Source organism: Ovis canadensis, chromosome 12 (genome assembly GCF_042477335.2).
Source record: "Ovis canadensis isolate MfBH-ARS-UI-01 breed Bighorn chromosome 12, ARS-UI_OviCan_v2, whole genome shotgun sequence".
NCBI classification, from domain to species: Eukaryota; Metazoa; Chordata; class Mammalia; order Artiodactyla; family Bovidae; genus Ovis; species Ovis canadensis.
In genome coordinates this window covers 84464834-84488072 of record NC_091256.1, presented here as the reverse complement: position 1 = coordinate 84488072, position 23239 = coordinate 84464834, and the positions used below count along the sequence as shown (strand labels likewise).

At 42.7% G+C, this 23239-nt stretch overlaps 2 protein-coding genes across 3 annotated transcripts in view; one reads left to right on the top strand and one right to left on the bottom strand.

Moving 5' to 3' along the window:
- Positions 1–23239, bottom strand: part of LAMB3 (laminin subunit beta 3) — a 190462-nt gene that overhangs the window by 123210 nt on the left and 44013 nt on the right. The window lies entirely within an intron of this gene.
- The window catches only part of HSD11B1 (hydroxysteroid 11-beta dehydrogenase 1), a 38795-nt gene that overhangs the window by 14366 nt on the left and 1190 nt on the right, over positions 1–23239 (top strand). Inside the window, exon 5 of one of the 2 annotated variants that reach the window (XM_069544260.1) lies at positions 21664–21807. The exons of the other annotated variant lie outside the window; for it this stretch is intronic. Coding sequence (XP_069400361.1) covers positions 21664–21807 — 144 coding nt within the window. The remainder of the gene's footprint in view (positions 1–21663; positions 21808–23239) is intronic. 2 annotated transcript variants of the gene reach the window in all.

Sequence of the window (23239 nt, the reverse complement as noted above, 5' to 3'; positions counted from 1 at the left end):
AAATAACAACTGTTGACAGGATGTGAAGAAATCAGAACCCTTGTGCCCTGTGGGTGAGAATGCAGCAAGGTACAGCTACTGGGGAAAATAGATGGAGGTTCCTTCAAAAGTCAAAAACAGCATTACTACATGATGCAGAAAGTCCACTCCTGGTTATATATCAAAAGAACTGAACGCAGAGTCTTTCTTTCCTTTCCTTCCTTTTCTAAATTGAAGTATAGTTGACTTACAATGTTATATTAGTTTCAGGTGTACAACACAGTGATTCAGTATTTTCAGAAAGCAGAGTCTTGAAGGGATATCTGTACCCTCATGGAAGCATTATTCACAATAGCTAAAACACGGAAGCCATCCAAATGTCCATGGACAGATAACAGATAAGCAAACTGATTTATGGAGCGATGACATACATACAATTCAGTCTGAAAAAGAAAGGAAATTTTGATATATGCTCAGTTCGGTTCAGTTCAGTTCAGTCGCTCAGTCGTGTCCAACTCTTTGCGACCCCATGAATCGCAGCACGCCAGGCCTCCCTGTCCATCACCATCTCCTGGAGTTCACTCGGACTCACATCCATCAAGTCGGTGATGCCATCCAACCATCTCATCCTCTGTCGTCCCCTTCTCCTCCTGCCCCCAATCCCTCCCAGATTCAAAGTCTTTTCCAATGAGTCAACTCTTTGCATGAGGTGGCCAAAGTACTGGAGTTTCAGCTTTAGCATCAATCCTTCCAAAGAAATCCCAGGGCTGATCTCCTTCAGAATGGACTGGTTGGATCTTCTTGCAGTCCAAGGGACTCTCAAGAGTCTTCTCCAACACCACTGTTCAAAAGCATCAATTCTTTGGCGCTCAGCCTTCTTCACAGTCCAGCTCTCACATCCATACATGACCACAGGAAAAACCATAGCCTTTACTAGATGGACCTTTGTTGGCAAAGTAATGTCTCTGCTTTTCAATATGCTATCTAGGTTGGTCATAACTTTCCTTCCAAGAAGTAAGCATCTTTTAATTTCATGGCTGCAGTCGCCATCTGCAGTGATTTTGGAGCCCCCAAAAATAAAGTCTGACACTTTATTTATTTCCACCGTTCCCCATCTATTTCCCACGAAGTGATGGGACCAGATGCCATGATCTTCGTTTTCTGAATGCTGAGCTTTAAGCCAACTTTTTCACTCTCCTCTTTCCCTTTCATCAAGAGGCTTTTTAGCTCCTCTTCACTTTCTGCCATAAGGGTGGTGTCATCTGCATATCTGAGGTTATTGATATTTCTCCTGGCAATCTTGATTCCAGCTTGTGTTTCTATGCTACAACATGAATAAACCTCGAGAATATTATTCTAAGTGAAGTAAGTCAGTCACAAAAACACAAATACTGTGTAATCAAATTTATATGAGGTACAGAGAGTAGTCAAGATCACATAGAAAAGTAAAATGGTGGCTGCCAGAGACTCAGAGGAGGGGGAAGAGGGAGTTAGTGTTTAATAGGTACAGAGTTTCCGGTTTGCAAGATGCAAAGAGTTTTGGAGATAAAAGACGGTGATCGTTGCACAACACCATGAATGCATTAATACTTAGTACCACTGAGCCATAGGCTTTAAAATGGTTAAGATCATTTGAAAAAATGAGAAAGTGAAACAAAAAGTATGATCCTTCAAAATATATTTATTGATTACGGAGGGGCAGGTATGAAATGAGTAATTTTACAGTGGAGAGACCTGACAGACACCACCTGAACCAAACAATCCAAGTTACTTACTATCCCAGGTTCTGGGATAAACTGAAATCATGCATCATCCGATGGGCTACAGTGTGAAGGGGAGAAGTTAATTTGTAATGATCCTGTCAAAAATAGATGCCTGAATCAAATCATAAGGAAACAGAAATCCAAACTAAGGAACATTCATCAGCAGTGTGCTGGTAAATGGTTACCAACTAGCTCTCTGGAAAGGGAACATTAAGAACTCTGATTTGTAGCATTTCCATGGTATAAATAATCTCTTGATAGCCATATCAACAGGAGATCAACCTGCTTGCAAAATTCATGATCACCGCACAACCAGCACTCATCATCCAGGATAAGCCAGCTCTGGTACAAAATGACTGGCGGTACTCTTTGATAATGTCTAAGTCATGAAAGTCAAGGAAAAATTAGAGAATTTTGAGCCTAAAGAAAGCTAAAGAGTTATAACAACTAAAATGCAAAATATGATCCCTGACTGAATCCTTTGCTGTCAAGAATATCATTGGGACAAACTTGAATGGCACCTGTGGATTAGATGAAAGGGATAAATCAGTGTTGATGGAGGAGGTTGAATAGTGGCCCTCAGAACACACGTCTATCTACATCCAAACTCCTTGAACCTGTGAAGGTGACCTTATTTGGGAAAAAAAAAAAAAGAAGGTCTTTTCAGTTGTGATTAAGTTAAGCATCTTTCAGTATATCATCCAAGATTACCTGGGTGGGACCTAAACCCAATGACGGTTTTCAGGTTCAGTTCAGTTGCTCAGTTGTGTCCAGCTCTTTGTGACCCCATGGACTGCAGCACGCCAGGCTTCCCTGTCCATCACCAACCATTGGAATTTACTCAAACTCATATCCACTGAGTCAGTGATGCCATCCAACCATCTCATCCTCTGTTGTCCCCTTCTCCTCCCACCTTCAATCTTTCCCAGCATCAGGGTCTTTTCCAATGAGTCAGTTCTTCCATCAGGTGGCCAAAGTATTGGAGTTTCAGCTTCAGCATCAGTCCTTCCAATGAATAGTCAGGACTGATTTCCTTTAGGATGGACTGGTTGGATCTCCTTGCAGTCCAAGAGACTCTCATGAGTCTTCTCCAACACCACAGTTCAAAAGCATCAATTCTTTGACACTCAGCTTTCTTTATAGTCCGACTCTCACATCCATACATGACCACTGGAAAAACCATAGCCTTGACTAGACGGACCTTTGTTGACAAAGTAATGTCTCTGCTTTTTAATATGCTGTCTAGATTGGTCATAACTTTTCTTCCAAGGAGCTGGCAAGAGTGAACATCAACATTTTAGGAATCAGCGAACTAAAATGGACTAGAATGGGTGAATTTAACTCAGATGACCATTATATCTACTATTCTGGACAAGAATCCCTTAGGTGAAATGGAGTAGTCATGAAATTAAAAGATGCTTGGTCCTTTCCTCAGAGTAGCTGGAGGAAACCCAGGGAAGGGTTTTGGCTAAAGACAGGCAGTGTATGGTGTTGAATCAGCCCCAAATCCTTTGAAGATAAGATAAAGTCTGTTGCTTAATTTCACAAGGTGACTTTGGCAAGAGCATTTCTGTGCAAGTACAGGAGGACCTGGGAAATATATCTTCTCTGATTGCCTTAGAGCCTCAGCACTTCCCCCACAACAAGAATAAAAAAAGAGATTTTAAGAATCTCCACAGTTGAAGGGTAGACCCAAACCAATTCCACCAACATCACCAAATCTCCCACATGCAGCCTAAATAGTTGTGCCTAGAGAGACTCGTCAGTGTCCTGTGTGTTCATCCAGGGCTTCCCTACTAACTCAGCTGGTAAAGAATCCGCTTGCAATGCAGGAGACCCAGTTTGGTTCCTAGGTTGGGAAGATCCCCCGGTAAAAGGGATAGGCTACCCACTGCAGTATTTGTGGACTTCCCCGTTGGCTCAGACCATAAAGAGTCTGCCTGTGATGCGGGAGACCCAGGTTTGAGCCCTGGGTCAGAAAGATCTGCTGCAGAAGGGAATGGCTACCCACTCCAGTATTCTGGCCTGGAGAATCCCCATAGACAGAGGAGCCTGGTAGGCTACAGTCCATGGGGTCAGGAAGAGTCAGACATAACTGAGCGACTAAGTACACACATGTGTTCATCCACCAGGGGTCAGGTTCATCCACGAAGGTTTCAGGGTAGGCATTTGCGTCGCCTTCACTTGATGTCACATGAGAGGGGCTTCAAGAGGATTATTTGGAGACCTTTACAAGTGTCCCTGGAGTTTGGGGGTTGGTATTTGACTCATACTTGCAAGTCTAAAGGCAAGAGGCAGGGCTGAAACTGTTTTCACTTGAGAGTGAAGCTGCGTGCATCATTGGATCAAATATATCTACACATAGCAGGCTTCCCAGAGACCTGGGAGGGGTGAAGGGGAACTGGCCTGGGGTCACCTGCTCAGAGATGGTGGATGGACTGGGTCAGGAAGGCTGGACTGACTGGAGCCCTGAAATGAGGAGGGCGCTGAGTGAAGTGAGCTAGAGGAACCATTGCTCATGCCAAGGGAGTCTCCGCAGACCTCTGAGGAACCCATAAAAAGCCCCACAAAATCCACTATCACTTCCTCCAGGTCACTAGAACCCTAAGATAGGGATTTTTTTTTTTTTTTTGGTCTCTTGAAATAATTTCAGACCTATGGAGGAGTTGCAAGAATAGGACAAACGACTTCCCCATCACCCCGTAACTGAATTATTTGAAAGTAACTGCTATTTTAATTGAGGTAGTTGCTGACCTGATATCCCATCATTCCTGAATATGTCAGCATGCATTTCCTACAAGTAAGGACATTCTCCTACATAACCATACAAGTGAGGAATGCAGTTTATTGGTTCCTTACACCTGCTGTAATACATAAGCCGGGTCTGAGGTCAACAGAAATGTATTTTCTCACAGTTCTGAAGACCAAGAGTCTGAAATCAAGCACAGAGGCCTGCTTTTGACCTCTTCTGCTCAGCTAACAAGCTCCAGCACACAGCTAGGCCGCCAGTTCCCTGGCTCTTGCTGTTTCTACAGTGGCTGAGTCCCTGCATTTCTGGGACAGAGCTAATTGCAAACAGTCTGGCCCATTTATCACCAAGTCTGCACCCTTACTTGTCAGACTCCATGTCCTATATTTTGCTTTAGAAAATGTGGTCACCATAGTTCTGTTTCTTTGTGGTCTAAAACTTCCCAGAAGATAAATCTAACTGCTGGCTCCATTCTCCCTACATAAACCGAAACTTAACCCTGAGCAAAAGCACTTAGACTTCTAATCCCTTCACTTTCTAACTGCTTAGTGCATATTAGAACAGTGGCGGTGGTCGTTTTTTCATCTTAGATGTCTTTCATCATTTCATATTCTATTGAAAGTGAAAGTGACAGTCGCTCAGTCATGTCCGACTCTTTGCGACCCCATGGACTATATTGTCCATGGAATTTTCCAGGCCAGAACACTGGAGTGGGTAGCCTTTCGCCTTCTCCAAGGTATCTTCCCAACCCAGGGATTAAACCCAGGTCTCCAGCATTGCAAGCGGATTCTTTACCAGCTGAGTCATTAGGCACTAAACCATGTCTGACTCCTTTGCAACATGGACTGTAGCCCACCAAGCTCCTCTATCCGTGGGATTCTCCAGGCAAGAATACTAGAGTGGGTTGCCATTTCCTTCAGGGGATCTTCCCCACCCAGGGGTCAAACCCATATCTCCAGCTTGGCAGGCAGGTTCTTTACCACTGAACCACCTGGGAAGCCCATATTAGGACAGTAATTTATTTATTTATCCATTTGATGTAACTAGTTTCATATTCCAGTCTATTTTTTATGAACAATAGTTGACCAAGTGTATCTTGTAGGGTGCAATCAGAAAACAAATTTATTTTTTCCTTCAGACCTGTTCTATGGGTGAGTTCTTCTCTGAACCTGGACACGATCAAGGGTAGATGGCAGCACTCTAGAATAATAAAGGATCTTTTGGCTGCTTCCAGTTTTAGGAAAGGCCTCACTTCGGTAATTAATTAAAACATCCACCCGTTTGTAATTTAACTCTAAGCAAAGCTTCTCCCAGGACTTCCCCAGTGGTCCAGGGGTTAAGACTCTGCATTCCCAATGCAGGGGGCCTCCTGTTATGGAACTAGACCCCACATACTGCAACGAAGAGTGCGCAAGCTGCAGCTAAAAATCTCGAGTGCTTCAACTAAGACCCAGCACAGACGAAATAAATGAATAATGTTTTATTCTAAAGGGGAAAAAAGCTTCCCTCCTCATCAAGCTTGAACCTGTTGTCTTAGGAAATCTGGGATAGAAGAGAGATGTGTTCAGCCTGTCCTCCTGCTCCTGGCCTCCTCCTATGCACCAGGCTCCCTCTGGCTGCTCCTAGAAAAGCAAAGGGAGGATGCAGGGTACAGAGTTCCTTGGCTGGCGCCCAGCTTACAGCCCCGGTGTCCTCTGGACACTTTGGTCCATGTCGAAATCTCGTGTTCTCTGGACTGGAGGGTGACCACACCTGCCTCGGGCACTGGGTGCTTTTGTGGGTTTTTGGAGGTTCGTGCATGTTCTCTGGAGGTCCCTGCTGGGATATTGAATTCTTCCAGTGAGCTGGACAGCAGTTGCTTGTGCCATTCCCCTCAGACTCTGAGAACACAGTGGGAGTGCAGGCAGACACACTCACCACATACTGCTGTCCTTTCGGGCAGGAACTGGAAATGACTCCAGGGGAGAAGGGATGAGGCCTGGGTCAAGGCCCACAGGGAGGTGAGCAGAGTGTGGGCAGGATTTCAGGCCCCCAAAGGGAGAGTGCCCTTTCGTATGACAGTTTGTACTAGCTCTGCAGGGGCCTTGCCTGTAACCAGTGCCTCCCAGGCTGGGTCAGACTCCAGCCCTGAGTGCCCCCCAAACTTCTGTGGACAAGGTCTCCATGAGATGCCCTTGAAGCTCTCTCATAAGGATCAACCCCTTCTTCTAGGAAGCTTAGCGAGACACTGTTCATTTCTTCACCCTAATACCTGTCCTCTCTGACCTCTTCACCTTAGGCCCTTCTTATTCCCTCGGGATGGTTAAGGGTCTACGTGTTGCAAACTTGATTTTGTATGTTAGGGTTTGCGAGGTTGGGGGGAGGGGGGGTGTTGTTCATATTGCCACATCCTAAATAAGTTGCACCGGTAGCCTGGAACTTTCCTTCAGAAGAGGAGTCCTTTGAAGTTTACTACATTCTCAATCTTTGAACCTCAGCTGAAACTAAAGCAGGAAAAGTCAAATTTTAACATTCTCTTACGTTATTATTTATTCCACTTTAACCAGTTCCCCTTAGCTCAAAGATCCTTTCTGAAAAACAGAAGTCTGTGTTCTTTAAAAGGGACTCTGCCCTTTTCAGCTCTCTGAAACTTCGAATGCAAAGGTCTCCTCACACAGCTAAGTGGCATTGTGTGGGGAAGTGAGTGAGAATAGTGCTTTGAGGAGAAAACAGACTTTAGTGAAATGCACCCAGATTCTTTTAGAACAGTGAGAACCTAGGAGGCTTTTTCCCCTTTATTCTGTTTTTGATATATCTCTGCTTTCCTTTAGTGAGCCTCCACTGTTTTACAACCGTTTATCTGCAGTTTCAAAATGCAAAAACTGGCGGCAGGGCTGCTCCTGCTGCTGCTGCTGCTAAGTCACTTCAGTCGTGTCCGACTCTGTGCGACCCCATAGACGGCAGCCCCCCAGGCTCCGCGATCCCTGGGGAGGGGCAAAGAAAAAGGCTCTGAAAAGCAAGAACTTTTTAAAAATAATTAATTATATAAAATTAATTTAACTTGAACTGAAGTGAGGCTACTTAAAGCCTTTATTTCAGTGTGAACTTTCAAATATCTCAGTGCAGAAATTATGTGTTTCCTTACAGGATGCGTCCCCAGGTCCTACTAGAAGTGTTATACACAGTATATACAATACTGTATATTGTATATGGGATTCCCTGGTAACTCAGCTGGTAAAGAATCCGCCTGCAATGCAGGAGACCCTGGTTCAATTCGGGATAAGGGATAGGCTTATCCTGAAGGGATAAGAATGGATAGGCTACCCACTCCAGTATCCTTGGGCTTCCCTTGTGGCTCAGATGGTAAAGAATCTGTTAGCAATGTGGAAGACCTGGGTTCGATTCCTGGGCTGGGAAGGTCCTCTGGTGAAGGGAACGGCTACCCACTCCAGTATTCTGGCCTGGAGAATTCCATGGACTCTATAGTCCATGGGGTTGCAAAGAGTCAGACACGACTGAATGACTTTCACTTTCATATTGTATATACCAATAAACATTATTGGAGAAGAAATGGCAACCGACTCCAGTATTCTTGCCTGGGAAATGCCATGGACAGAGGAACCTGGCGGGCTGAGTCCATGGGGTTTCAAAAGAGTCAGACACAACTTAGTGACTAAACTGCCATCACTGCCGCCACCACCATATACAGTATAAGCTTCACACCATCTTCTAAATTTCAAAAATAATTCTATAACACATCAGGCCCCAAGGGTTTTGGATAAGTGCTTAGAAGCCTATACTTTTACAGAGGAGAAAATATAACAAACTTTGTTATTATTTTTCCTGCTCTATTGGCTTTTCATTGTAACTAACCCAATTCTCATCTCTAGTTTTTGTACAAGCCATTCCCCCACCACCCTGGCTCTTCCTGAATTTTCTTTCATCAAATCAGAGTTCAGAATTTACCACCTGCAACTGAAGTTTCCTAACTAGCTGAACATCTTTCTTCACCTGAATATTCACTGTAGATTTTGGACATGTGTTTTCCCTGATCGTACTAGTTTGAGCCTTAAAGAGATACAACTCATAGTTTACTGACAGCCTGTCCAGCTGTCACTGTGAGAGACTGCTCCTCCTTCCAAAGACCTTGCCCCTCCATTTCTCCTGCGAGGTCTTAGATCAGGTTCAGTAAGCTTATGTCACCACGGCTTTCCTTCTGCCATAACCACCCTTAAAAACATCCTAGATATGGTTAGTGGATAGAGACCCTCTTTCCCACTGAACCCTTCAGCACAGCCCTCCAAGCCAGAACACCAACTAGAAGAATCTGAGGAGGAGGTGGGCTCCGATCTGCAGATTCTCCCCATATAGAACTTGTGGGAATTAAATCTGAGAACTACTGGGTTAAAGGTTGGCAGATCAATGGCAGGCCAGAAAATCTGAGAGATGAAATATGGTTGTAATAAATGTTAGTGACAGCTGCAGCCTTCTGAAAAACTGACAGTTCCCATAGGTAATTAGGTTACAGTGTACCTCTTGCATAATTTTTCATAATATAGATGAATATCTTTCAGTAGTCAGTTCAATCTTGACTCTTATCTAATAATTCAGTATTCTTCATGTATGTGTGTGTGTTCATTTCAGGAGTACAGCAAAGTGATTCAGTTATATATACACATCTATTCTTTTTCAGATTCTTTTCCATTATCAGTTCAGTTCAGTTCAGTCACTCAGTCGTGTCCAGCTCTTTGCGACCCCATGAATTGCAGCACGCCAGGCCTCCCTGTCCATCACCAACTCCCAGAGTTCACTCAGACTCATGTCCATCAAGTCAGTGATGCCATCCAGCCATCTCATCCTCTGTCGTCCCCTTCTCCTCCTGCCCCCAATCCCTCCCAGCATCAAAGTCTTTTCCAATGAGTCAACTCTTCGCATGAGGTGGCCAAAGTACTGGAGCTTCAGCTTTAGCATCAGTCCTTCCAAAGAAATCCCAGGGCTGATCTCCTTCAGAATGGACTGGTTGGATCTCCTTGCAGTCCAAGGGACTCTCAAGAGTCTTCTCCAACACCACAGTTCAAAAGCATCAATTCTTCGGCACTCAGCCTTCTTCACAGTCCAACTCTCACATCCATACATGACCACAGGAAAAACCATAGCCTTGACTAGACGGACCTTAGTCGGCAAAGTAATGCCTCTGCTTTTGAATATACTGTCTAGGTTGGTCATAACTTTTCTTCTATTATAGGTTACTACAAAATATCCAGTTTAGTTCCTGGTGCTAACACAGTAGGTCCTTGTTGGTTATCTATTTTATATATAGTAGTATATCTGTTAATCCCAAATTCCTAATTTATCCCTCCCTTTCTTTCCCTTTTGGTAACCATAAGTTTGTTTTCTTTGTCTATGGGTCTATTTCTGCTTTGTAAATTAGTTCACTTTTATTATTTTGTTAGATTCCACATATGAGCGATATTATATGAAATTTATCTTTGCCTAGCTTATTTCACTTAATATTATGATCTCTAGGTCTATCCATGTCTCTGTAAGTTGTATTATTTCATTCTTTTTATGACTGAGGAATGTTCCAATGTATGTGTATACTACATCTTCTTTATCCATTCCTGTCTATGGACATGTAGGGTGTTTCCATGCCTTAGCTATTGTAAACAGTGCTGCAAAGAACACTGGATATGTGTATCTTTTCGAATTAGAGCTTTCTCTGGATATATGCTCAGAAGAAGGATTGTAGGATCATATGGTAACTCTGTTCTCAGTTTTTAAGGGAACTTCATACGGTTCTCCATAAAGGTTGGACCAACTTACATTCCCACCAGGAGTGTAGAAGGGCTCCCTTTTCTCCACACCCTCTCCAGAATTTATTATTTCTAAATTTTTGGGTGATGGCCATTCTGACCAGTGTGCAATGATACCTCATTGTACTTTTGATATGCATGTCTCTAAAAATTAGAAATGTTGAGCATTTTTCACATGCCTGTTGGTCATCTGTATGTCAATTCAGTATTTTCCTTCACCTCTTAAACTGTTTTTTGAAACTATCCATTTTTTTGATGAATTTTTCAAAACTCTTCTGCCACATCTGGCTCCTTCCCTATCCCTCTCCTTTTTTCTTCTTTCCCTTTAGGAACAACAACAATAATAATAAAAAAAATCTGTCTCCCTTTCTCCTTCAAAAGAATTTAGAATCCTTTTTTGTACTTTGAGCATTACCTAAGTCATAATCGAGAATAGAAAGTGGGGACTTCCCTGGTGGTCGAGTGGTTAAGAATCCCCCTGCCAATGCAGGAGACACAGGTTTGATCCTTGGTCCGGGAAGGTCCCACACGCTGCGGAGCAACTAAGCTTCTGCATCCCAACTACTGAGCAGAACTCTCCAGCCCATGCTCTGCTGACAGGCACTGCAAGAGTAGCCCCCACTGGCTGCCACCTAAAGAAAACCCGTGCAGAGCAATGAACATCTAACACAGCCAAAAACTAATTAATTAACTAATTTTGTAGAAAAAGACTAGAAAAGGGGATACACTGAGCTCCATTAGTGGGACAAATATCTCTGCTACAAGAATGCAGACTATATGTTCACATGGTCCCTTCCTTCTGCATTTCTGTTGCTACCTGGACAGATACATTAAGAAATGCCACAGTCAATATCTTTATTATCATCTAGAAGAGTATAAGGGCCAAAAGGTAAACCCCACCCCCCACCCGCAAACATTATCCACGTGGAACCTGTGAATGTGAGCTTATATGAAAAACAGATCTTTGCAGATGTGATTAAGGATCTCAGATGAGGTCATCCCAGATTATCCGGATGAGTCTAAATCCAGTGAAAAGTGGCTTAATAAAATGAGCAAAAGACACACCCAAATTTGTGAAGATGGAGGCAGAGACTGGAGTGTGTACCTACAAGCCGAGGAACAGCAAAGGTGAGGAGCAGACGCTAGAACCGTGATGAGACAAGAAAGGGTTCTTCACAGAAGCCTTTGGAGGCAATGTGGCCCTGCTGATACCTTGGTAACCTCCAGAGCTATGAGAGAATAAACTGTTGTCTCGGCCTCCAAGTTTCTGTAAATTTGTTATGGCCGTACTGGGAAACTAACACAAAAAGCCCGGGAGTAACTAGCCCTGTCTGTTTACGGTTACTCTCACCTGCCAGCTTTGCTGTTATTGTTTGGTCACTCAGTCCTGTCCGACTCTTTGCAACCCCATGACTGCAGCCCAGCAGGCTTCCCTGTCCTTCACCACCTCCCAGAGCTTGCTCAAACTCATGTCCATCAAGTCAGTGATGCCATCCAACCATCTCATCCTCTGTCGTCCGCTTCTCCTCCTGCCCTCAATCTTTCCCAGCATCAGGGTCTTTTCCAATGAGTCAGTTCTTCCCATCAGGTGGCCAAAGTATTGGAGCTTCAATTTCAGCATCAGTCCTTCCAGTGAATATTCAGAGCTGATTTCCTTTAGGAATGACAGGCTGGATCTCCTTTCAGTCCAAGGGACTCTCAAAAGTCTTCAACACCACAGTTCAAAAGCATCAATTTTTCGGCGCTCAGCCTTCTTTATGGTCCAACTCTCACATCCATACATGACTAATGGAAAAACCAAAGCTTTGACAATATGGCCCTTTGTCAGAAAAGTAATGCCTCTGCTTTTTAATAGGCTGTCTAGGTTTGTCATAGCTTTTCTTCCAAGAAGCAAGCGTCTTTTAATTTCATGGCTGCAATCACCATCTGCAATGATTTTGGAGCCCAAGAAAATAACGTGTCACTGTTTCCATTGTTTCTCCATCTATTTGCATCAAATGATGGGACCAGATGCCATGCTCATCATTTTTTGAATGTTGAGTTTTAAGCTAGCTTTTTCACTCTCCTCTTTCACCTTCATCAAGAGGATCTTTAATTCCTCTTCACTTTCTGCCAGAAGGGTGGTGTCATCTGCATATCTGAAGTTATTGCTATTTCTCCTGGCAGTCTTAATTCCAGTTTGTGCTTCATCCAGCCTGGCAATACGCATGATGTACTCTGCATAGAAGTTAAATAAGCAGGGTGATGATATACAGCCCTGACGTACTCCTTCCCCAATTTGAAACCAGTCTGTTGTTCCATGTCCAGTTTGAACTCTTGCTTCTTGACCTGCATACAGGTTTCTCAGGAGGCAGGTGAGGTGGTCTGGTATTTCTCTTTAAGAATTTTCCACAGTTTGTTGTGATCCACACAGTCAAAGGCTTTAGCGTAGTCAATGAAGCAGAAGTAGATGTTTTTCTGGAATTCTCTTGCTTTTTCTATGACCCAGTGGATGTTGGCAATTTGATCTCTGGTTCCTCTGCCTTTTCTAAAGCCAGCTTGAACATCTGGGAGTTCTCTGTTCATGTACTGTTGAAGCCTAGCTTGGAGAATTTTGAGCATTACTTTGCTAGCATGTGAAATGAGTGCAATTGTGTGGTAATTTGAACATTCTTTGGCACTGTCTTTCTTTGGGACTGGAATGAAAACTGACCTTTTCCAGTCCAGTGGCCACTGCTGAGTTTTCCAAATTTGCTGGCATATTAAGTGCAGCACTTTCACAGCAGCTGTCAGCTTCAAAGTGCAAATACTTCTGCTTTTCATAAATTTTGCCTATTTGTGGGCTTAACTGTCAAGTAGAGAGAATCTTCACCCACTCCAGGAAAGGTTGGATTTGACACGTGGCTCCTAAGAAACACTCATATAAAGAACAATGACTTCTACAGAGCAAATATGCCATATGTGTGTGAGCCACTAGAATCAAATTTGAATTCTGACTTGAATTCTAGTTCTCCAACTCTGCAACTGTAGGCAATGACTTAGCCTTGAGACTTTAAATTATATATAAGAGCTAGATAAACTTAAGCTCTTATTTAGCTCCAATTTTAATGCTCATTTGTTTTGTCTCCTCCCTGTGGCTGCCCATTTTGTCTGTTTACTTAGCCCTTTCCATGACTGTAAATGTTTACTCAAGTCCCAGTCTTATATAAAGTTTTAGTTCAAAGTCCACAGCAGCTAATTAGAATCCTAGAGTTGCTTATTTCAGTTCCTTGAGAGAGACATGATGTGTGTTCAAGCCACTGTGCACATTAACCACCACCGGCCTGATCTTCCGTGGACAGAAATGCAAATCCTTTTTGAAGGGGATCCGTGTAGGAAAGCAGTGGTGAGCATTTCTAGTATACTGCCACTGTTTAAATCTCATATATTCAGATCTCTTTATCTCTTCCTTTAGAGTATATGCCTTTGAGTTCATGCTTTAAAAGTATCTCTTATCTTGAGATTATATATTCACCCATACTGTATTCTTTTAGTTTCCACAAAGTACTGCCTAATATAATTTGAATCTGTTTATTAGAATGGCATTTTTCTTTTCTTTCAGTAGCTAGCTATTCATTCTCACATGGTTTTTTGAACAGCTTACACTTTTCTCACCAATTTAAAATACTACTAATAATGGCATTTCTAAGTGTTCTCTATGTGTCAGCTTGTGCTAAATCTAATACATGGATTACTTTAGCTTAGTAATGTTATCATCCACATATTATAGCTAAGAAATGGTATGCTTGGGATTTCACACCCCAGTCATCTCACTCTAGAGCTCATACTTTTAGCCATTATGCTATTCTTATAAGCAATTTGGATCTATTTTTGGCTTAAACAATAAGGAAAATTATTGACGTGACTGGAAGTCCAGATGCAGGGCAGGCTTCACAGTTGACTTGGCTCAAGTTCAGTGTCCCTGTGACTCTCTTGGCTCTGTTCTCTTCCACGTGCAGCTTCATCCTCAGGCTGATCATGAGATAGCTGAAGCAATTTCAGCCATACACAAAAACATCCAGCAGAAGAGAAACAGGATTTCTACTTTCAGAAACTCTCCTAAAAGGACAAAGAACTTTCCCAGACACTCCAACAAAATTCCCCTCAAGCCTCACTGGCCCCAAATGGGGCCTATGCCCACTCCTGTATCAACGGTGGGCAGGGAGGATGGTATTAAATAAATCATATGAGCCACCCCTAGATTTAGAGATAGTATCGGCTTCCCTTTGGCACATGGGCTACATAAAAGCGACAGGGACTCTCAACAGAGAAGTGCAGCTCTCTGACTCAGAAAACCTAAAATAATAGTGGATGTAACAAGTTTAGAAGGTAGATCAAGTCTGGAGGTAAGCAATATAGGGCTAGGATGGCAGCTCATGGTCAACCAGGTTCCTTCCTTTTCTCTAAGTGCTCTGCCATTTTCAACATGAGGCTTCTACTTCATGATCCATGATAGTTCTGGAGTCACAGCCAACAGTCACAACCTCCTTCTCGAGGAATCAAGAAGGAGGAAGGATTGAGAAGGGAGAGACTGATTTCTTCCTTTAAGGATGTATCCCAGAAATCACATGACATGCTTCTGTGTACAAATTATTGGATAGCACTGAGTCATTGGCAACAGCTGGCTGAGAGAAGCTGAGAAATGTGGACTTGGTTCCAGATAACTGTGAGCCCAGCTATAAATCTTGGATTCTACCACTAAGGAAGAGGGGCAGAAGATATATGGAGACAATACTACAGTTTCTGCAACAGGTAGAAACATAAATTCATCTGGGGTTCTGACACAGAGGAAGAAAAGGAAACTAAACTCTGGTTTGGCAACAACCTATCTTGAAGCTCTGCTTGGGTCTTGCTTTGGTTCAGCCTTAGACTAGTCAGTAACCCAGTGGTATCAGAAACTGTTTGCACATCCTGTATCACACACCCATTCCTAGAACTTGACTGCACAGTTATCTCAGCCCAAAGCTCATGACTGAAGACTGAGGATGGAGTGGTTCCCTACAGAGATTTGTTTGTATTTTTGCATTTTTAAGAGTTCATTATACATTAAAGGTTGAGGATATTAAGCTTTTGTCTGCCTAATATGTTGAAAATGATTTTCTAGTTTATCATTTTACCCTTTACCTTTATAGTGAAATTATTATAGCTACCATTTTGACATACAGAAATTTTATATTTTCTATAATCATATATTCTTGGCCTTAACACTTTTTAACTTTTATGCTAGAATGATTTTTCATAAATAAGAATCTGATAAGTATTTATCCTCTTTCTATGATTAAATTTTTAATCAGTCAGGATATGCATTCTGCTGTACATGTAACACAACTCAATTTACAATGACTTAACACTAAATGTGAGTCTGAGTGAACTCCAGGAGTTGGTGATGGACAGGGAGGCCTGGCGTGCTGCTATTCATGGGGTCGCAAAGAGTCGGACACCACTGAGCGACTGAACTGAACTGAACTGAACTGAAGGTTTCCTTTTTCTTGGGCAATAAGTAGTCCAGAAGTGTTTTTCTGGATGTACTAGATCTTCAAAAATCTAAGCTCATTCCACATTTTTGTACTATAATCCTTAATTACATAATTAATATACAGCATTTCCTCGAGTTCATAAATGACTACTGTAATTCTAGGCATCAAATCTGTAGTCTATGTAGAAAGAAGGAGAAAGGGCAAAACATAAAAGCTACATGCCACTTGAATCTATCTATTTTATCAGGTAATCGATACCTTTCCTGGAGACCCATCTGCTAGATTTCTCACCGGCCAGGTCTAGATCACATGACTACCCAAAAGAGCAAGGGAATCTTGAGGAAGTAAATATTTTTATCTCAACACATTGCTATCCTGAATAAAATTGACTCTTTTATTAAAGAAAGGGAAACGGACATGGCAACCTCATTTGCCATAATTTTCCAGGTATCATTTTTTGATATATGATAAGAAACAAGGAGTTGACAATCTTTTTTCCAGTTAGTTAACGAACTTTCTCAACATCTTTATTGATTTGGAATGCAACTTTATTATTTTTAAAACCACACAGAGGTTCCAATTCCAATAATAACAGTGGTGGTAGTTTAGTCTCTAAGTCGTGTGTGACTCTTGTAACCCCATGATCTGTAGACTGCCAGGTTCCTCTGTCCATAGGATTTTCCAGGCAGATCCTGAAGTGGGTTGCCATTTCCTTCTCCAGCAAGAATACTGGAGTGGGTTGCCATTTCCTTCTCCAAGGCATCTTCCTGACCCAGGAATCGAACCCAGGTCTCCTGCACTGCAGGGAAATTCTCTAACTATAATAGCAGGGCCATACCTAATAGACCAACCTTCCCCAGATAGCAAACTTGGAAAAAATATAGAAAACAACCATTGAGAGCACTGAAGAGAAGGAGAAAAAGACAGAAACTGGAGAGCTGTTGGTACTTGAAAGAGGGAAATGACACTGGGTGATGTTCCCAATTTTGTAGCTTATGCTCAAGAGAAGGTCCCAATTGGTGCCATTTTTAGGCCAGAAATCTGCCATCTTACTACCTTGTAGAAGCAAAAGGAACAGTTTGGGGTTTCTGTAGCAGGTGGAAAGTAAAGGAAGACATCCCAGAAAGAAAAGAGCCACAGTAGAAGAGCCAAGTCCTGTATATAAACTTTTCTCAAATCTCTGCTCATCCCCTGAAATACTCACAGGGCAGTATAGACATCAAGAAGCTCAGTTAAGATTCAAATAAGTAAACAGGGATTTCACTTGGCACCTACTGCAAGAGACCAGAGTGTCAGCCAAGTGAGTGTTAGTGACTCAGTCGTATCCAACTCTTTGCGACCCCATGGACTGTAGCCCACCAGGTTCCTCTGTCCATGGAATTCTCCAGACAAGAATACTGAACTGGGTAGCCATTCCCTTCTCCAGGGACTCTTCCCGACCCAGGGATCAAGCCCACATTGCAGACAGATTCTTCACCATCTGTGCTACCAGGGAAGCCAAATTAACTGCCCACCAAAAAAATAGAAATCATACTCCTTGGAAGAATATGACAGAATCCCAAGGTTCTAACAATATCAAGGATACAATGAAAAGTCACTGCACATACAAGAATACAATATGTGACCCATATTCAAGAGGAAAGGCAATCAATGGAGATCAATACTAAAATGACTCAGATTTTAGAATTAGCAGACAAGGATTTTAAAGTAGCTATTATAACAATGGGCTTCCCTGATGGCTCAGTTGCTAAAGAATCCATCTGTAATACAGGAGACCCTGGGTTGATTCCTGGGTCGGGAAGATCCACTGGAGAGGGGTAGGCTATCCACTCCAGTATTCTTGGGCTTCCCTTTGTAGTTCAGCTGGTAAAGAATCCGCCTGCAATGCAGGAGACCTGGGTTCGATCTCTGGGTTGGGAAGATCCCCTGGAGAAGGGAAAGGCTACACACTCCAGTATTCTGGCCTAGACATTACATGGATTGCATAGTCCATGGGGTCGCAGAGAGTCAGACATGACTGAACAACTTTCACTTTCACTTTTCATTATAACAATGCTCAAGGGTCTCAGGACACCTCTACTCTCTCCTCTTAGAAAGGGTATAATGAGTTAGTTATGCTATCGGGCATACAGACTAAAAACCACAATCACAGGAAACTAACCAATCTGATCACATGGGCCACAGCCTTGTCTAACTCAATGAAACTATGAGCCATGCCGTGTAGGGCCACCCAAGATAGACGGGTCATGGTGGAGAGGTCTGACAGAATGTGGTCCACTGGAGAAGGGAATGGCATACCACTTCAGTATTCTTGCCTTGAGAACCCCATGAACAGTATGAAAAGGCAAAAAGATAGGACACTGAAAGATGGACTCCCCAGGTCAGCAGGTGCCCAATATGCTACTGGAGATCAGTGGAGAAATAACTCCAGAAAGAATGAGGAGATGGAACCAAAGCAAAAACAACACCCAGTTGTGGATGGGACTGGTGATGGAAGCAAGGTCCGATGTTGTAAAGAGAAATATTGCATAGGAACCTGGAATGTTAGGTCCATGAATCAAGGCAAATCGGAAGTGGTCAAACAGGAGATGGCAAGAGTGAACGTAGGCATTCTAGGAATCAGCAAACTAAAATGGACTGGAATGGGTGAATTTAACTCAGATGACCATTATATCTACTACTGCGGGCAGGAATCCCTCAGAAGAAATGGAGTAGCCATCATAGTCAACAAAAGAGTCCAAAATGCAGTACATGGATGCAATCTCAAAAATGACAGCATAATTTCTGTTCATTTCCAAGGCAAACCATTCAATATCACAGTAAGCCAAGTCTATGCCCTGACCAGCAATGCTGAAGAAGCTGAAGTTGAACAGTTCTATGAAGACCTACAAGACCTTCTAGAATTAACACCCCAAAAAGATGTCCTTTTCCTTATAGGGGACTGGAATGCAAAAGTAGGAAGTCAAGAAACATGTGGAGTAACAGGCAAATTTGGCCTTGGAGTACAGAATGAAGCAGGACAAAGGCTAATAGAGTTTTGCCAAGGGGGGTGTGTTCAAAGGAAACACCCTGTTCCAACAATACAAGAGAAGACTCTACACATGGACATCACCAGATGGTCAACACCGAAATCAGATTGATTATATTCTTTGCAGCCAAAGGTGGAGAAGCTCTATACAGTTAGCAAAAACAAGACCGGGAGCTGACTGTGGCTCAGATCATACACTCTTTATTGCCAAATTCAGACTTAAATTGAAGAAAACCAATTAGAAAACCACTAGACCATTCAGGTATGACCTAAGTCAAATCCCTTACTATTATACAGTGGAAGTCACAAATAGATTTAAGGGACTATATCTGATAGACAGAGTGCCTGAAGAGCTATGGAAGGAGGTTCGTGACATTGTACAGGAGACAGGGATCAAAACCATCCCCATGGAAAAGAAATGCAAAAAAGCAAAATGGCTGTCTGAGGAGGCCTTACAAATAGCTGTGAAAAGAAGAGAAATGAAAAGCAAAAGAGAAAAGGCAAGATATACCCATCTGAATGCAGAGTTCCAAAGAATAGCAAGGAGAATTAAGAAAGCATCCTCAGTGATCAATGCAAAGAAATAGAGGAAAACAATGGAATGGGAAAGACTAGAGATCTCTTCAAGAAAATTAGAGATACCAAGGGAACATTTCATGCAAAGATGGGCTCGATAAAGGACAGAAATGGTATGAACCTAACAGAAGCAGAAGATATTAAGAGGAGGTGGCAAGAATACACAGAAGAAGTATACAAAAAAGATCTTCATGACCAAGATAATCACGATGGTGTGATCACTCACCTAGAGCCAGACATCCTGGAATGTGAAGTCAAGTGGGCCTTAGGAAGCATCACTACAAACAAAGCTGGTGGAGGTGGTAGAATTCCAGTTGAGCTATTTCAAATCCTAAAAGATGATACTGTGAAAGTGCTGCACTCTATATGCCAGCAAATTTGGAAAACTCAGCAGTGGCCACAGGACTGGAAAAGGTCAGTTTTCATTCCAATCCCAAAGAAAGGAAATGCCAAAGAATGCTCAAAGTACTGCACAATTGCACTCATCTCACACGCTAGTAAAGTAATGCTCAAAATTCTCCAAGCCAGTCTTCAACAGTACGTGAACCAGGAAATTCCAGATGTTCAAGCTGGTTTTAGAAAAGTCAGAGGAACCAGAGGTCAAACTGCCAACATTCGTTGGATCATTGAAAAAGCGAGACAGTTCCAGAAAAACATCTATTTCTCCTTTATTGACCATACCAAAGCCTTTGACTGTGTGGATCACAACAAACTGTGAAAAATTCTTAAAGAGATGGGAATACCAGACCATCTGACCTTTCTCCTGAGAAATCTGTATGCAGGTCAAGAAGCAGCAGTTAGAACTGGACATGGAACAACAGACTGGTTCCCGAAAAGGAGTGCGTCAAGGCTGTATATTGTCACTCTGCTTATTTAACTTATATGCAGAGTACATCATGAGAAATGCTGGACTGGATAAAGCACAAACTGGAATCAAGACTGCTGGGAGAAATAGCAATAACCTCAGATATGCAGATGATACCACAATTAAGACAGAAATCAAAGAAGAACTAAAGAGCCTCTTGATGAAAGTGAAAGAGGAGAGTGAAAAAGTTGGCTTAAAGTTCAACATTCAGAAAACTAAGATCATGGCATCCAGTCCCACCACTTCATGGCAAATAGATGGAGAAACAATGGAAACAGTGACCAACTTTATTTTGGCGGGCTCCAAAATCACTGCAGATGGTGACTGTAACCATGAAATTAAAAGACACTTACTCCTTGGAAGGAAAGTTATGACCAACCTAGACAGCATATTAAAAAGCAGAGACATTACTTTGTCAACAAAGGTCCGTCTAGTCAAAGCTATGGTTTTCCCAGTAGTCATGTATGGATGTGAGAGTTGGACTATAAAGAAAGCTGAGTGCCAAAGAATTGATGCTTTTGAACTGTGGTGTTGGAGAAGACTCCTGAGAGTCCCCTGGACTGAAAGGAGATCCAACAAGTCCATCCTAAAGGAAATCAGCCCTGAATATTTATTGGAAGAACTGATGCTGAAGCTGAAACTCCAGTGCTTTGGCCACCTGATGTGAAGAACTGACTCCTTGGAAAAGACCCTGATGCTGGGAAAGACTGAAGGCAGGAGGAGAGGGGATGACAGAGGATGAGATGGTTGGATGGTATCACCGGCTCAATGGATATGGGATTGGGTGGACTCCGGGAGTTGAGGATGGACAGGGAGGCCTGGCACGCTGCAGTCTATGGGGTCGCAAAGAGTTAGACATGGCTGTACAACTGAACTGAACTGATAGGGCATATGCCCACATATCCTCCAAAATACTGAGAACTAAGAATTAACCAGGCTGATGAAAGTAAGAAAAGTGATTTGGAGTATAAAATAAAGACAGGAGTTTTCATTCCCCTTGCCTAGCAAGACCAGTGACAGGTCTCTGTGCTGATAGACAGCTCTTGCCAAACACTTGCTTTCCAGTGCTCTTGGGTCAAATGTTGAAGAGTTACCAGGTGTGAAATTGCATGGCTCTTTTGTAATCCTCCTTATTTACCACCTTTACTAAAAATCTAACTAATCCCTCTTCATTGAAAGTTTTCCTGCAGCCCACTCTACGCCATATCCCAGTCCGTCAAGGGGAGTTTCTTTGATACCATCATGTTTCTTTCTTTCTGAAATTTAGCACAGCAGGATAATCTCTTTGGGGAGTAGAGAGAAACTATGGGTAGAAGCACTTCATGGAGGTTACAAAGCCTGCTACAGATAAAGCACAGTTTGGCTTTGTCAGAGCTGCAGTGGATGACCATGTTAACCCACTCTCGTATCATTCAGGGAAAATAGCTTGTCCACTTGCTGCTGCCTATTCTGCAAGCAAGTTTGCTCTGGATGGGTTCTTCTCCTCTCTCAGGACGGAATATGAGGCGACCAAGGTCAATGTGTCAATCACCCTCTGTATTCTTGGCCTCATCGACACAGGTAAGGTCAAGAAATTGGAATAAATGGCCTACAGATGGACCTTCTGTCTTACTATGGTGGGTAAAGAGGGTGCTGAACTCCCTGATGTCATCGTGTGTCAAGCACTGAAAACCAATGACAGCACTGCTACTGCTGCTGCTGAGTTGCCTCAGTCGTGTCCGACTCTGTGTGACCCCATAGATGGCAGCCCACCAGGCTCCTCTGTCCCTGGATTCTCCAGGCAAGAACATTAGTCCCCCTTGAATGAAGTGTTCTGTCACCTGTTGAGCCTCTGACTGCTCTTTGACCCTTCTCTCCATTCTGACTGCCAATTGTGCTGAGTAACACCACATTCCTCACCTGACCCTATTCTGAACACCTTATGTCCCTCATGAAAACTCAACAGCCATTACTTTCCTATGTGAGATTATTAAATATGAGTTTGTTTTCCTTAATCCCGGAGAAGGCAGTGGCACCCCGCTCCAGTACTCTTGCCTGGAAAATCCCATGGGCAGAGGAGCCTGGTAGGCTGCAGTCCATGGGGTCGCAAAGAGTCAGACACGACTGAGTGACTTCACTTTTCCTTAATAAGATATCAGTAATAAGTCACAGATATCACAAATCCCTTGATGCATCATGCTGAGACGGACACAGCATCATTTCGGGGGGTATTCTTGTTGAAAACACATAATCTCATTCTAATTATGAGAACAACGGAGAAAAAAAAAACAAATTGAAGGGGTTTATACAGATCCTGGTGGCTTCCCTGGTGGCTCAGACAGTAAAGCGTCTGCCTGCAATGCGGGAGACCCAGCTTCTATCCCTGGGTCAGGAAGATCCCCTGGAGAAGGAAATGGCAACCCACTCAAGTATTCTTGCCTGGAAAATTCCAAGGACGGAGGAACCTGGGGGGCTACAGTCCACAGGGTTGCAAAGAGTTGGACATGACTGAGCGACTTCACTTTCTTTCATACAGATCCACTGAATAGAACTCTTCAAAAGTGTCAAGGCTGTGAGAGACAAGGAAAGAGTAAAGAACTGTCAGAGATCAGAGAGAAAACAAGAAAAAATTACTACTAGATAAGATCCTGGAACATATAAAGGACATTAGTGAAAAAATTAAGCCTGCAGTTTAGTTAGTAATATTGTTCCAATTCTATCATATCTATCATTGATAGTTGTATAATAGTTATGTAAGATGTTTTGATTGAAAGATGTAAGGGAAGACTTTGCACAATTTTTAAAACTTTTCTTTAAGTCCAAATGCAAGTTTATCTAAAATATGTGATAGGTCTGATTTAAAAAACTTTATTGAAGGGACTTCCCTGGCAGTCCGGTGGTTAAGACTCCACACTTTCACTGCAGGGGGCATGGGTTCGATCCCTGATCAGGGAACTAAGATCCTGCACTCTGCACAGCCAAATAAATTTTTTTTAAAAACTTTGAATACACT